Source organism: Dasypus novemcinctus, chromosome X (assembly GCF_030445035.2).
Source record: "Dasypus novemcinctus isolate mDasNov1 chromosome X, mDasNov1.1.hap2, whole genome shotgun sequence".
In the NCBI taxonomy this organism is placed as follows: Eukaryota; Metazoa; Chordata; class Mammalia; order Cingulata; family Dasypodidae; genus Dasypus; species Dasypus novemcinctus.
In genome coordinates this window covers 71,416,044-71,432,324 of record NC_080704.1, presented here as the reverse complement: position 1 = coordinate 71,432,324, position 16,281 = coordinate 71,416,044, and the positions used below count along the sequence as shown (strand labels likewise).

General features: G+C 43.8%; 1 protein-coding gene across 4 annotated transcripts in view; it reads right to left on the bottom strand.

The window, feature by feature from the left end:
• Positions 1-16,281, bottom strand: part of MSN (moesin) — a 289,177-nt gene that overhangs the window by 69,898 nt on the left and 202,998 nt on the right. Inside the window, exon 1 of one of the 4 annotated variants that reach the window (XM_058291747.2) lies at positions 15,354-15,858. The exons of the other annotated variants lie outside the window; for them this stretch is intronic. Within the exon in view, the coding sequence (XP_058147730.1) occupies positions 15,354-15,365 (12 nt within the window). The 5' untranslated portion in view covers positions 15,366-15,858. Of the gene's footprint in view, positions 1-15,353; positions 15,859-16,281 lie in introns of those variants that run through there. 4 annotated transcript variants of the gene reach the window in all.

The window sequence follows — 16,281 nt, the reverse complement described above, 5'->3', positions numbered from 1 at the left end:
CATGCCCAAATCTGCAGAAATTTGCAGCTCTGGGCACTAAGGCAGACCAGGTGGTGGTGGTGGTGGTAACAGCAGCAACAGCAAGAGTGGACACCTGCTGAGTGTCTCGGCAAGATAATACCAAGGACTTCCCTGCTGTCCTCCCTGCTCTGTGCTTGGCTCTGCCCATCCCTGAACATAGGGGCCAGCTTACTTCTTACACCTCAGGGACACAGAATTAGATTATACAATGTAGCCCTACCTGCTTGCCTTGCCACAGTAAGCAGTGGACATAGAAAACTGTGTTTTGCTTCAAATTATGTACTCCAGTGCCAATCTCTGGGCTGTTTCACAAAGGTGGATAGAAATGCTTGTATGGCTGCCTGTTAGAACCCACTAAAATTTTTGATTTGCACATTCCCTTTGGCGTAAACACTACTATATTGTGTGAAGACATGGGAAAAGGGAGTAGAAATTGACTATGAACAAGCTGACTACTCACAGGTAAACGGGCTCTCTATGATGCACAAAAGGAAAAATTCCTCCTCATTCCCTGGCACTACTCACCTCCATTCTGCCAATGTCCAGCTGGGTCCAGATTAGTTAATTCCTGGTAGGACACTAGAGCTGCTGTTTATCTTTCTGGTAGACCTAGCCAAGGGACTCTGAAGAAGACAATTCCAACTTGACAGTTGTAGCTATTAATTTCTCTCTTGGACAAATATTTATTGAGCACCTCTTCTATGTCAGGTGCTATGCTAGTTACTGGGGATACAGCGGGGAGTGGGAATCATCCCTGTTCTCATGAAGCCTTTCAATCTAGTGGACTAGGCTAACATAATGGAAAAAACATCCTCCTGAGAGTCCTGATTTCAAGGCCTGACTCACAGCATGACTTTAGGCATGTCTTGTTCACCCAAGACAGATTACCCCACTTGTTGGGCCAGGAGGCCTGAAAGGTGTCCTGTTTCACTGTGGCTTCTGTAAATACATCCATCTCCAGCTGAAGGGATGTTAGAAAACCCTCTGCTCTAATACCACTCATTATATGCTAAAGAGCTAAGAAGAAGGAGGTGCTTCCCTCTATAGCCCCTGTGACAGCTTTTGAATAGGAAGGACTCTGGTATGGCAAGCCAGAGCCATGCCGGTCAGGTGAATGGGGAGACAGATTGGGCAAATCAGGCAACTTCCCTGCATATCTCCTACTAAAAGCATCTGGCTATGAAGTACCTAGGGAATGCTTGCTCAGGGAGATCATAGCGTCTGACATTCTGGACTCAGAGATTTGTTGGAAAACACACATAGGATAGAATTTTGAGAGGCAAACTGAAACAATATTTCTAAGAGGGTCCACATTCCACCTTCCCTCACCAGTGTCCTACAACTCACAGAGCACTTTCAGATGCACTAGTGCACTGAATTCTCACCACAGCCCTATACTCTTCTTATTTTATAGATGGGAAAACTTAGACCTGGAATGATTTAAGAAGTTTGTACTGTTATATCAAGGCCAGCTAGGCGCTCTCTGTATGGGCTAACTTATACCCAGGCCTCTCCTCCCTATAGGTGCTAACGCACCTAGCCTTTCTCTAAGGCAGGGTTTCTTAACCTTTTTTGTTCCACGGACCCCTTTGCCAGTCAGGTGAAAACCATGGACCCCTTACTAATTCCAAACTATATTGTGTATTATTTAATAAATATATCACACCCACACTAAGACAACCCCATAAGAATAATGTTTTTTTGAATTTCAATTAAAGCTCACAGACCCCTTGTTAAGAACCCCTGATCTGAGGTATATTTTTCTCTATTACTAGTACCTAATATATCTTACAATGCACTCAACCAACACTGTTGACGTAGAGGACAGCTGAATTCCTGATCCATTACTGCTTCTTTTCCCTCTCCTTGTCTATCACTGACAATACACTCTTCAAAGACCTGATCATCCCTAACCACCTCTACCTTGAGAACAACTCCTTCTTGAAGCAGGGGGAATTAGAAGCTTTCAAATCTACAAGTTTACTGAAGGATAAAAACTGGGGAACACAGATGGCTGCAATATTTCATGGCAAAAGTTATAAAACAAATTCTTACAAAGTACAGTGGGTACATAGAAGATAGTTGTAATAAATTCTACCTGGAGATATTAAAATAAAGCTTCCAAAGAAGGTTACGTGGGGTGAAGGGGAGGTGAAGGAAGAGGCATCCGACATTTCAAGCTGAAAGAATAAGTATACACTAAAGACAAAAGACAAGAGATATGACTTACTTAGGGAAACTTCATCCCACAATGCTAGGGCATAGGGTACTTAAGGGGACAATTGGGAGCTGAGAGTGAAGAGGGAGCTATGATGTGGCTAGGCACCAAAGGATCTTATATGCCATGTTAAGAGGCTTAGCTTTTTCTCTTGTTCACACTCACTGCATTGTTATAAAAACTGACAAATGCTGGGAGTAATATAAAAGCTTCCCCCCACCCCCACATACAAAATGTTCAACTAAGTGATGGCATAGCCATTGGATGCAAAATAGCATTTATCTAAGTTTTTAGGATATGTTAAGTGGGGAAAAGAATCAGGGATTTTTTTCATTGTACCATGGAAAATAGGATACATATAAGACATGTGACAAGAAATATATACCACTAATAATTATTGTGTTAAAATGGTGAATTTATGGAAGATCTCTCCGTTTTTCCTAAACTTCGTCATATGCCATGTTGGGCTTTACCATAAGGAGAAAGAGAAAAATAAAGAATCAAGATTTCTTCCATTTGGTTTCACTTTTCTTCTCACCTTCTCACTTCTCCACCTACTTGTCTACCCTCCCTCACCAACAGCCATTTTGACCTACAATTGACATCCTTAACAACCCATGGGAGGTCCAAAGGAAGAAGAGGCTACCAGCAAGATGCCTGCTCCCAGAAGAAAAGCTCCTACATGACTCAGAAGCCATTTCAGCTCAATGTTGGCAAAGAACTTCCTCCTAGGAGCACTACCCAGCTCTCCTCAGCTAAGCATTCTCCGGTTAAACTTCCCTAGAAACTTGTTCCCAAAGGAAAGAAGACAGATGCCAAGAAGACTTCTATCTTCCCCTTCTTCCAGCTGGTTCAGAGCAGGTAAGGATCTTCTTCATGGCCAGCTACTAAGTGGAGGAGATACAGCCTGGGGTCCTTGCTTTGCAAGCAAACACTGTACAAAATGTCAGTAAGGAGGAAGTGGAGAAAGAGGAAGGATAAAAACAGATCCAGTCAAAGGTACAGGGAGTTGCTCATACTCCATCTGCCCAGCAGACCCTCACAGGAAATCCAGAAATCCCTCACTTCTGATCTACAGTCCTAACACCAAGGGAAGTCATATTCACAAAATTCAGTATTGGATGAAGACTGAATGCTAGAAGGGTAGCAAAATCCCTGACTAGAAACTCCCTACCTTTGCTCCACTCAAGCCCATATTACCTGGCTTTCCCCATTCAAGGGCAACATAAACAGCAGTGACTAAGATAGAGGAAGGGGAAGGGATGTTCAGTGATTTAAACTCAAGCAAGAAAAATCTATCCATCTGCCCCATGGGATCTAAGTCCCTTCTTAATCAGACGTAGAGTTGGGGGAAGCGGACTTGGCCCAGTGGTTAGGGTGTCCATCTACCACATGGGAGGTCCGCGGTTCAAACCCTGGGCCTCCTTGACCCATGTGGAGCTGGCCCATGAGCAGTGCTGATGCGCACAAGGAATGCTGTGCCACACAGGGGTGTCCCCCATAGGGGAGCCCCACGCACAAGAAATGTGCCCCATAAGGAGAGCCACCCAGCATGAAATAAAGTGCAGCCTAAGAATGGTGCCGCCCACATGGAGAGCTGACACAAGATGATGAAACAAAAAGAGACACAGATTCCCGTGCTGCTGACAACAACAGAAGTGGACAAAGAAGACGACGCAGCAAACAGACACAGAGAACAGACAACCAGGGTGGGAGGGGAGGGGAGAGAAATAAATAAATAAATAAATCTTAAAAAAAAAAGTAGAGTTGGCATCACCATCCCAAAATCCTCAAGATTGAGGAATGAACAAACATAATGAGGGAATGCAATTATGGACTAAAGTGGATTTATTATTATTCTAGTAATGGAAGAACTTGTAACTTTGATATAAAGATAGTGTTTACCAGAGATTCTGAGGGAAGTGAGAGGGAAGAATAGATGTAACATGGGCATTTTGGGGACATTGGAATTGTCCTGCAATATCATCCTGCATGTTATTGCAATAATATATACAAGCCATTACACACTTTGTCAAAACCTATAAAATTGTGCAGTGCAAAATATAAACCATAATGTAAACTACAGACCATGCTTAGTAGCAATGCTTCAATATGTGTTCATGATTAACAAATGTACCACACTAATGAAAATGTTAATGGGGGAAGTGTGGGAGGGGATGGTGTATATGGGAATTCCCTATATTTTGATGTAACATTTATGTAATCTAAAGCTCCTTTAAAAATAAAGAAACAAAAAATACACACACACCCAAAATAAAGCTCAGCCAAAAGCAATTCCATAGCCCTAAGTAAAGGAGGTGCTGTGGGAGAAGGGGGCAAAGGAAGTTGAATCTCATTTGCACTTAGTTTTGGTTTGTTTCTTGGTCTTCCCCTTCCTTGCAGGAACAATGACCAATCCAAGGGTCTTCTAGTCTTCCTGGAGCCACCAATGTCCAGAAATAGCCAGTAACTCTAGTCTGCAGGCTTGACTCCCAGGCTCCACCCAAGGCATTCAGTAAACAGTTGTCTCTCCAAGCCAGGATTCCCACAGTGAGCTCTGTGGTAGGTAGATAGAAAACTTTCAAAGCAGAACTCACTGAAACAGGCAAACTGCTTACACATTAATAGCCAGGGGAGAAAAAGACATCCTCAGTGCCATTCTAAAGGGCAGAGAAAATTTCAAATAGTCAGTGCTCTCTTCTTTGTTACACTCTTTCTAATAACTACTTACAACCCTCTTAAAGACTGAACACAATAAGAAATGTCAGAAAAAGCCAACATCCTTACTTTACAGATAAAGAAACCTATTTTACAGACAAGGACCCATAAAGGTGACTTGCCCAAGGTTACAGAGGCAGAGACTAAACACCAGATTAATTGATTCAGCCTACTATTTTTTCCATTACACCATTTCTTTTTAAAGGCATCAAAATATAAATTAATAAATTCATTCAGACAGGTGTACCAAGCTGAAAGTATCAAGATCTTAGCTCTTCTCATCTAGGATTAGATAGCTGAAGACTAAGGAAGGGAACCAGAGCAACCTTGGACCCAGCCCACTGAAAAAGCCAAGTGAGAAGGCTGGACATACAAAAGGCACACACACACCCAAAAAATACTACTACTGTTACTACTACTACTACTACTACTACTACTACTACTACTAAACCCTTGAATATCAACTGGAAGGCTTTACCTACTCCTAAGGAATTGATTCAGATATTGAGTCCCAGCCCCACCCCAACCCCACACTCTGGACATATTCATTCACAGCAAGACCACTTCCAGACTGTAAGAAGTTACAGCGAGGTGATAAGCAGAGCCAAGAAGCAAGGAGTGATAAGAAAGCAGGGTGGAAAAATCAGGGTCATTCCGGAGCTTTCTCTTCTTCCTTTCTCCTCCTCCACTCCTTCCCCATCATATAGCCTCACCTCCAGCTCTAAAGGAGCCCTAAATAAGGAGAAACTTAACAGCTGGTACTGTGTAAACCTAGGAAAGCCTTCCCTGTACCAACAGAGAGTAGGTCCATTGGGCAGGGCCAGGTAAGGGAAGGAGATTGAGGTGGGGGAAAGAGCCAAATAAGGCAGATTTTATTGAGAGGGAATCATCAGGAAAGGTTCCAGAAGCTGACGTCACAGGGAGGAAGCCTTTAGTCATCAGTTTCCTCTGGCAGCTGGCCCAAGGCCAGAAGGCAAACTCCCAGTCCTATGAAAATTCCCAGGCTATGACAGAGAAAAAGGCAACTGTCTAGATTTTCCCCAGGCCTACCTCAGGCCCTGCTCCGGCAGCTCTCCAAGTACCTAAAGCTGAGAAGGTAAAAAAAGTACCTCCCAAGCATATGCTGACTCCCAACAGGGCCCAGTTGCCAAGGGGCGTGGGGAAGTTGGGAAGGGGGCTTTGATCCACCTTGTTTTTATACATTCTGATGTTGCAGTTATTTTCATTTTAGAGAAAAGAAAGATACAAAGACAAAGAAGTTAGATGATTTTGTTCTCACTAAAGAATCTTCTGTGGGATAGTTGATCTCCCAGAAATATTTGCAGGGATATTTGGAAAGGAGTCTAGCTCACTTAAAACCCTTGAAGATAGCAAAGATTTGCACAACTTAGCTAGTGACACCTAAGTTGTCTGTTACCTCGACCCCTACTCTCCAACTCCATAACACAGAGTAGCCAACCCCAGTTAAAAATTACAACAGGTCAGAGCTTCTTGGTGTTCTTCATCTTAACATCTAGGAATTGACTTCTAAAAAAGGAAGGGGAGGGGGTGCAGGGATGAAGAGAATAGATTAGACCAAGACAGTAATATCAAGAACTTTATCTAAACACTCTTAACTGGAAAAAAACAAGATTTGATCTACCCAGGTATTTAAGTGAGGCCACTAAAGAGAGGGAAGGAAATGCTAACAAAGCCTTGTTCCCCTGTTAAGCCCTGGCTCCTATCACCACCCAGGAAAGGATTTCTCAGTATTATATGTTATTTTGTATACCAGAATACCTACATCTCAATTCTTCTCTCATTACATACCTTTGCCACACAAAGTGTCTAATAGCAAATTATCACAATGTAGAAGGGTTACCAGGAATGGGAAGAAACTTCAGTCCTCAAAGTCACCAATCACAGAAGCTTCCTGACCAAACAGTACTTCTATGCAAGCACAGAATCATTCACATGCCAGTGGCCTAGGAGCTATATCAACACTTACCTTATGCCACAAGCCACTTTGGAGACATATCAGATTTGGTGTCTGTCATTGGACACACCCAAAGGGCAGTGCTTCAAAAGCCACCTAAAAGGCCCTTTACCCAAGTTGAAGGCCCAGATGCTACAGCTGGACCCCCAAATAGAAAAGGCCACATTCCTCAACATATCCCTACCCTTTCCAAAATCACTGAGACAAAGTCATAGCGTAGGTCATTGGAAGAAGTGAACGCTATTTATAAGCTCTTGCCTTAAAGAAAGTCACCACCAAGTTCTATTTATGCCTTAGTTTAGCTCATATGGAAATTTGAAGGAAGGAGCCTCTCACATATTTACTTAGGCAACAAAGACACCAGCAATTTTTAGTTAATTCTCCCAATTCTGGGAAACCCAAGGAACAGCCTCCCCATAAGACCTCTTCAGAAGGTTATGCCAATTGAGACAAGACTGTTGCCTCCAACTGAAGTCCAAAGAACAACTTCGACTCTGATCACATGTACTTTTCTGTGGCTGCCCTTGAAAGAATCAGTACCTCAAGCCTCTTTCATTTAGGATAAATTCATTTTCAAGTGGCCTAGGGCCACCTGGTTTACCCCACATAAGTGCAACATCACTCTCTCACACAGAGTGGCCACCTGCCCCAAGAGTACCCATCCTTGAAGGCTCTGTTCACATTCTAAAAACACCCTTCTCCTCAAAACCTATAGAATGTATATATTTTTCTCAAACTGCATTTAACTGAGTTACCATAAGTCCCCAGTTAAATAGGGTATCTTTGAAGGCAGCAATTATTTCCTCCATTCATTTCTTTATATCCATTACAGTAAAAAGTACATAGTAAACACTCAATAAATGGTGAGAATGTAGCTGCCTGCCTTCTTCTTCTTTCCCATCCCATCTAGCACATGGTTAGGCATAGAGTAGTTCAATAAGTAATTATAACTAACATTTGTATAGCATTTATTAGATGCTAGGCTCAGTTCTAAGCACTTTACATGAATTACCTCATTTATTCCTCATAACAATCATATGATATAGGTACTATTAATATCCTCATTTTAGTTGAGGAAAACGAGGCACAGAAGTTAAGTAATTTGCCCAAGGATATATAACTAGTCAGACACCGAGTTAGGATTTGAACCCAGGCAGTCTGGCTTTAGAGTCTATGCTTTTCACCACTATTTTAAACTTTCTATAAACCAGGTTCTTTTTATTGGCTAGCTACCTGCCCTAGGCTTGGCCTATCAGCAAGCTAGAGGTGTGTAATGAGGGAATAAAGCTAGAAGACCCCAATCTATATTCAAATGGCTGCTACAGCAGCAAATATTATTACCAAATTGGAAAGGAAATACCATAATGTCCTCTTAACTCGAGGGACAGGTCATACTGGATCACTGAGTCAGAATACAAAAAGTTCAGTGCTCAAATCTTAAAAGGGCAAAGACGAAGCAGGGAATTTGGGTAATGGGGACAGGAGGGGGGAAAAAACCCGTCATTCTGAGGTCCTAGAAGAACTGAGTCACCCACTCACCAAAACCTATGACAGCAGAAGTTGTTTAGGGGAACTCCATTATAGCCACCATGTTAATATAATCATCAGAGAGACAATTTTCTGGAAGTCTGCATCCCCTGGGTAAAAAGAGTCATTATCTGAAGGCAGGCAAATCCATGGGGAGAGTACAAGCTTGGGAATCAGAAAGTCAAGTTATGTTTTCAATGCTATTACCAACTTTCTGTGACCTTGAAAAAGTTGCCTGATCCTCTGGCTATGGATACAGAAAAGAAATAACTCTACTCCATAAAGACTATCTTATAACAGTGAGGCCTAGACTTAAGCAGGAAAATGTGGCTATTCACCTCTCCCTGTTTCCCTTCAGTCTACACATCTGCCTTCTGCCATCTTTCACAGCCAGAGCAAAATACTTACCTCCCTGAGAAGTGCTACAAAAAGTCCCCACGATATTGTCAGAGCCTTATCTATCTCCATACAAGGTAGCTCTACACACTCATAAGGGCTTGCTCTTCATATGATCATAATTACACCATGGTCAATTCGCCCCCAGTATAGAAGAGAGAGACATGGAATATCCTGCAGTGAGTGGCATTCAAAAGGTAGGCAGTCAAAGTTCCTCCTCTACATTGGGGGTCAGACAAGTTAGATATAAGTTCCAAATCTATCAACAGTTCACTCTGTGACCTTGGGCAAATTTCTTTATTTCATTTTTTTATTAACTTTTTTAAAAAAAGAGACATATATCACACAAAATGTTACATTAAAAAATATGAGGTTCCCATATACCCCACTCCCCACAACCCCCACTCCTCCCATATCAATGATTTCTTTCATTAGTGTGGTACATTCATTGCATTTGATGAGTACATTTTGAAGCATTGCTACACAGCATGGATTATAGTTTATGTGTAGTTTACACTCTCTCCCAGTCCATTCAGTGGGTTATGGCAGGATATATAATGTCCTGCATCTGTCCCTGCAATATCATTGAGGACAACTCCAAGTCCTGAAAATGGCTGGCTGTTGTGGGTTGCAGCATTTCAAATGCATCTGCCCTTAGGACAATCCAGAGCTTCTCCAGCCTTAAGCTTCCCTTTAATTGATTATGGATGGTCTGGGTTTAGAAACACAGAGCAACTGAGTTGGCCTTAAGCCTTCAAGTTAAACTTTTATGTTTTAGATGGCAGCTCCGAAGCCCAGAAAAGGGAAGGGAGATTCAAATTCAACTCAAAGGCTTTAGCCCAATTCAGTTGCTCTGTGTTTCTAAACCTAGACCATCCAAACAATCAGTTAAAGGGAAGCTTAAGGCTGGAGAAGCTCTGGGTTGTCCTAAGGGTAGATGCATTTGAAATGCTGCAACCCACAACAGCCAGCATATATCCACCAGCTCCTCAATGTCTAGCTACCACATTTGCCAGGTTAGAAGGAAATTGGAGACAGCACCAAGTAGCTTCCTGGTCTTTTAGCAGAACCACAAGAAGGTCCATGCTGCTGCCAGGGGGAATTACGCTACTGTCAGAAAGGCATTGAGAAATGTGAGAAGGAGGGAGGGACACCCATGAAGCTTTCAGTGTTTGACCAAAGCTCTTCATGAAACCCACAGCCTTCATAATACTGGTTTCTTTTTTGTTGCTTAGTGAGGAAAGACACACCCCCTGCCCCTCCATAGACTTAAAAAGAAATGGCCAAGAGTACCCATGGCAGTGTTCTTGTCAGGTCTAATAAAGCAAACCAGCTTCCTAGCTAGAAATTCTCCATTCTGAATTTAGTACCTGAGAAGAAACAGCACTCTAGAAATAAAGGGGGATAAGAAAACTTTTTAGCAAGCCCTGTTCAATTTTGTATTACCAGCATAGCCTAGCACAATGCCTGGTACAAAGAAAGCACTCAAGTTTTGAGGAATGAATGAGTGAGAGAATGAACATACAAATGGAAGGCTCAAGGATGTACCATCAAGGCTCTCAAGAACATCAGTACTGTAAAGCTCTTTAGAGTGTACCTATTACTAGAACAGGTCCCACCTGACAAGCTGGGAACACTGACGGTCTAAAGAAAAGGCTTGTCTAAAGGTCTAAAGAAAAGGCTTGTCTAAAGGCCATCTTCATTTGGATTACTTTACTGAAAGACGGGAAATTTTTCTTTTTGCCTATTGTGTGCCAAGCACGATGAAAAAAGAAAAATTTTCAGTTCAGTCTTACTTTCTGCTTCCCAACACCTACCTTCTAAAATTAATGGAGTCCTGAGCTAACCCTCCAAGTGACAGCAACTTTACCACAAATTAGAACCTAGAACTGAAGTTTTTCAGCTCTATCAAGCATAAAATGGGAGGAGAAATGAAAGGCAAAGTAAGTCAATCATGACAAGACCACTCCCTTCATTTGACAGATAGATTGCCCAAAAGGAGACCACCTTTGTACTCTTGGTTTTCTTTTGGGGCAGAGAAGTGGGATGGGATATAAGGGAGAGCAAATTGTGGGTTGAGAAAAAAGGCACATGATAAATGCAGTTCTATCTTTGAAAGATCAGAAACAGACTGTTCCCATCTTGTAATGATGCCAATTTTCAGCATCATTGGCCAAACTATGGTAATGCTGGTAGCCAGTTCTTCTTCCTTCTGGGGACCTTAAGTCCAGATATCCTGGTTGGGGGATTCCCAGTTAGATACAAAGGGACCTAGACAAGCTGTTGCCAAGCAACACCATTAGCATGGAGTTCAAAATAAGTGTAATCATTTCATCTCATACAGAAATTACTAAATTTCAAGGCAGGGGGATAGACCAAAAGACCTTTCAATATCCCTTCCAGCTCCACCAATCAGTAAAGCATTCAGGAAGCCATAGAGAAGTAAGAAAAACACCCCTAAAAAAATCTGCTCTTACAGGCAACTAGAGAATAATGAAAAGTTAGCAGGCCAGGAGTCAATACCAACTTTGTCATGGATTCAATGATCGACCCTTCTCCAAGTCTAGCACAAGAGAATGCAGATTATTGGTGCCTTTGAAAGTCCCACAAAGGCACACCAGCTCCTCTCTGCCTAAAAGGTTGTTCAAGGAAAAGCTTAAGGAAATCCCCAAAATGGTTCCTGCTCTTTGTCACCTGCACTGTCACAAAGGGTCATGTAGACTGGAGAACCAAAGAAATGGAGAGATGCAGGAACCAAAGAGTCTCCCTCTCTCACAAAACCTCCGTTCCTGATCCTTGGCCCCACTCTGAAATCTGCAGGCAGGACCAATTCAAGGGTTAACAAATTGATTTCTGCCTTCTATTCTAGTATCACTTTAGTACCACTCCAGTGGCTCAAGAAATGCAAGGAATGGCAGGAGAATAAACAGTCTGCACAACCTCTGTTAAAATTTAGCTAAATGTGGACCCAGAAGTTCTCAAATATTTTAAGAAGCTCGGCTCTGTGTCTGCTTGCATGGATGGTCTTTTTGAATGACCATTTTAGCACCCTTTCCCTGAACTGCTGAGCTAGGACTAAAAACCCAGCAAATCAAAGAGTTTTACCAAAATTGACCCTCTAACTAAGACCCAGATTCAAGTGCTAGCTTTGCCACTGACATACTACATCACTCTAGACCAGTCCCTCCTTGTCTGTGGGTCTCAGTTTCTCCACCTATACAATGAGAAAGGTTGGACTTGATAGTTGTGAAAAGACTTTCCAACTCTGATATTTAATAAATTCTAAATAGAAAAACCAAAAACTCAAGAACATCAACAATTCAAAAAATTTATTTTAAGGAAAGCCCCAAAGCCTTTTTTTTCTTCCTTTAATTAATTTTTATTATCTTTTTTTAAAGTCTATAGATTACACAAAATGTTACATTAAAAAATATAAGAGGTTCTCATATACCCCACTCTCCACACCCCCACTCCTCCCACATTGACAACTTTTTTCATTAGTGTGGTACATTCATTGTATTTGATGAGTACATTTTTGGAATATTGCTACACAGCATAGATTATAGTTTATGTTGTAGCTTACACTCTTTCCCAGTCCATTCAGTGGATTATGGCAGGATATATAATGTCCTGCATCTGTCCCTGCAATATCCTTGAGGACAACTCCAAGTCCCGAAAATGCCCCAATATCACACCTATTTTTCCCTTTCCCTGCCTTCAGCAACTACTGTGGCCACTGTCTCCACATCAATGGTATAATTTCTTCCATTGTTAGTCACAATAATTCCAAAGCCTTTTTATCTAAAAAAAAAAAGTTAAAGAGAATAGAAAGAGGGAAAGATCATTTTTATAACTGTCTAATCATCACTATAAAGTATAAATGGCAGTCAAAAAGCTTCTCCATTTTGGCTAGGAAAGCAGACTCAGGAAACTGGCAACCAGAAGCAGAGTCCAAGAGTGGGGGTCAGGGCAAGTTTTAACAGATTTAAGGGAGGTTCATCTGACTAGGGGAAACAATTGGTTGTATAACTGAAACCAACCCTGGCTAGACTATAGACATGGTTCATATGAATGAAGGAGCTTGATTTTTCCACTATCCTTTCCTATCTGTCATATTCCATAAATAGTCTAAAGTACACCAATAAAATATGGGTGGAGAATAAGGAACTTTTTCCTCCTTCATTGAAGTTAGTGACTGGTATGCTGTGAACCAGAGTGTGCCCCTGGATGCCCCAGCACTGGGACAAGGAATGAGAAAAGTAATAGGAGGCATCTTGTGACACCCCCAACTCTCACTAGAAGGCCACACAAATGCTAACATTGATCACTTTTCCAAATTGCCTACTCCCTTTTATTTGGAGACAACGAAGTCCTAAGAACCAGGGGCAATTTGCTTTGGGCAAGAGAGGGGACTCAGACTTCAAGAACATAATCAATGGGTCAGAGTAGGGGTTCAATGTGATGAACATCAAAAAGCCTGGAATCCAGTCTCGGCTTTGTCATCATATGCCCTTAGGTAGATCCTTTCACATGGACCTAAATACCCTCATTAGTTAAAAGGAAAGAAAAATAGAGGGTTATACTAGATAGTCTCTGAGGTCCCTTTCCAGTCAAGATCCTATGGTGTTAACAAGCATGATAGAGTTCTTTCTTCTAAAAGTTGACCATTCCTTAAGCCAAATAGCATGGAAAATTCTCCTGCTTCCAGTCTATCACAATTCAGCCATCTCCAATTTGATTCAAGTTTTAGTCAATCTACGTAAAAATATCTTCAGTATTCAGGTACCTTCAGTACCCTGGGCCTGACCCCACATTGCCTGTATTCCAGTCTCTCTCCATACCTAGAAAAGGATTACCATGCTATCTTCTTTTCCACTTTTGACAAATGGAATAGTTGTGGTAACGTTGAGGCAACTTCCAGGCCCATTAAATTGCTTTTAAGAGTGGGATATTTCAGAAGAGGATGACAAATGGCACTAGGTAAGAGAGGTCTTGGGGTAATCTATTCCCAGAGGCCACTTCCCTGCTTCTCTGCTCCCCTGTTTAGGCAAAGCAATACCTTAAGAGGAGTCAAAGAGTCAAACATAGGTAAATCCAAAGAGATTCCTGGGAGGATCTTTATAATCCTCTGTTTTGACAGAGACAGTGTCCCCCCACACACCTTTTCCAAAATCTTCTCTTCATTATCTCTCACTTGTGGGGGGAGCGCTGTTGGGAAGAAAGAGTGGAAAAACCCATGTCTTAAAACCACCAACAATTTAAAAGAGACAGATGGTGAAAGTGCATACTTGTTGAAAACTTGGTATTTCTGAAGGACGGGGTTCTGGAAAGGCAAGAAAGACTTGGCAATGAGGCTGGAACACAGCAACGTGGCAATCAAAGCTCAGCACACACCAAAAGAGCTGGGCTCTCCAATCCCTCCTCTCATCCCAGGAGCCCTCAGCCCTTCTCAAGGCTACTGGTCACTATCTCAACTGTACAAGGCTCAGAAATCCTGGGGAGAGTTAGGAGCTCTCTGCATAGCCTAGGCCAACCCAACAAACTGCTTGGCCTAAGGGACTCAAGCCAGGGTGGTCACCAGGCCTGCCTGAGAAAGGGAAGGGCCCCAGCAGCCATTTGGTATGTCTTTCAGGAAAGCAAGTAGGGTTCATTAGTCAGGCACACCCCTTCTCTGCCCCTCCCTCCTGGGCATCCGGCCCCCCTTAACCCCACTCCCAGAAGGCTTCTGCCCTTCTCATAACAGCCTGTGGGGTAGAGATCAGATCCTTGAGGCAATAACCACTCTAAAAAGGTGTGGCCCCATGGGATACAACTCACAAAACAGTCCTGTTAGGGGACAGGGAGGTATTAAGTAATGAAAAGGGCAGGGATATGGTGGATGGGTAGGATAGAGAATGAATCCTCTCCCCCAGGAGGAGGAGCAGACCTCTCAGACTGGTGCCTAGGAAGTGTTGGGCTTCTTGGGTAAAAGCGAGCAGCCTCTATGAGTCCCTCCATAAGTCTCTTCTCTCCTAGTGGGAAACAGTGGGAGCAACTCCCTGGGAGGCTGTGGGAAAGGTGAGCGGGGGTGCGGAATCCACCCCAGGCAGCTCCCTTCATTCTCGCTCCTTCTCTGTTCCCACGGCTCTTCCTGACTAGTGAGTGGCAGTCTTACCCAAGAAAGGCAGTAATTCCTGGGCTGGGGTAAGTTTTCCCCTCCAGACCAGTCCTCTCCCTGGAGGCCACAGTCCCTCATGGGCAAGGGGAGGCCCCCACCTTCAAAGAAGCCTATTCCACTCCCTCATCCCAGACTCAGGGAATTGGAACTTGAGAAAGAGGCCGGCCCCACCCTGTCCACACTTCTAGCCCGGAGACCCCACCCCAACCCCCAGTGGAGCGCCAGACAGGGACCCCACTCCCATACCCTCCCTACCCTGGGCCATTGCTACGCCCCCGGCCATCAAAAAGGATCCACTGTTAGAGCCCCCCGGGTAGGCAGCGCCCACCCCCAGCACTCACCGTCTTGGGCATGGTGGTGGCTAAGGCGGCAGAGTTGGAGAAGTTTGACTGGGAGCTGTCGGGCGGCACTGGGCAGGCAGGACACAAGGCTCGGGTTCGGGGGTGGGGAAGTGCCGGGGATCGGACTGGGTCCCTCTATAGCGTAGGGGCGACTGCTCAGCTTCCTGCTAACGGGCCACGACTTCACAAACCCCACCCAGGAAAGAGCCGCCCCCGACGCGCCGCCAGCTTCTTTATGTGGCCAGGCTTCCGCGCTGCTCAGCGCCCTTGTGCCCGCCTCTCAACCGGCCGCCGGTCTTGCCCCGCCCAGCCCAGCTCAGCCCTGCCAGACTACACTAACCGCGAGGGGGTCCGAGCTGGGGGCTCACCCCAACTTCGGGCCCACCGTGCTCCTCTCCCACTTCCCTCACATTTCCTAACCCTCCCTATCCAAATCATCCAGTCCCACCCCCATGCAGGGCGGGATCCCTGGGCTGCGCCCTAGCAGATGCTTACACCACCCCTGGCGGCAACTTTCCATTGATGAGAAGCTCACTACAAACGAAGGCAGTCCATTACCTTTCAAGACAGCACTGAGTCTTTGTAGGTCCTCCTTCCTTTGTGTGTATCTGTACTCCTTTCCTCTGTGACTTCCAGCCGTGGGGGGTCTCAGCTTTTTTTTTTTTTTTTTTTGCTCGCTGGAGTCACACAGACCCTCTGCTGCTGAAGATTAGATCCTATGTCACCCGGAAACTTTTCTTCTCTTGGCTAAACTCCCTCAGCTCCTGCAATCCTTTATCCATTCTCTTTTGTAAGACTCTATAACCCTTACCCTCCATATTTCCTTACCATCCTTGCTTTTTACTCACTTTATCAGAATTGGGCTCCTTTTCTCCATATCTGTCCTTTAATCACTGTCCTTCCTCCAAAGTCAACCCTACCTTCCTCA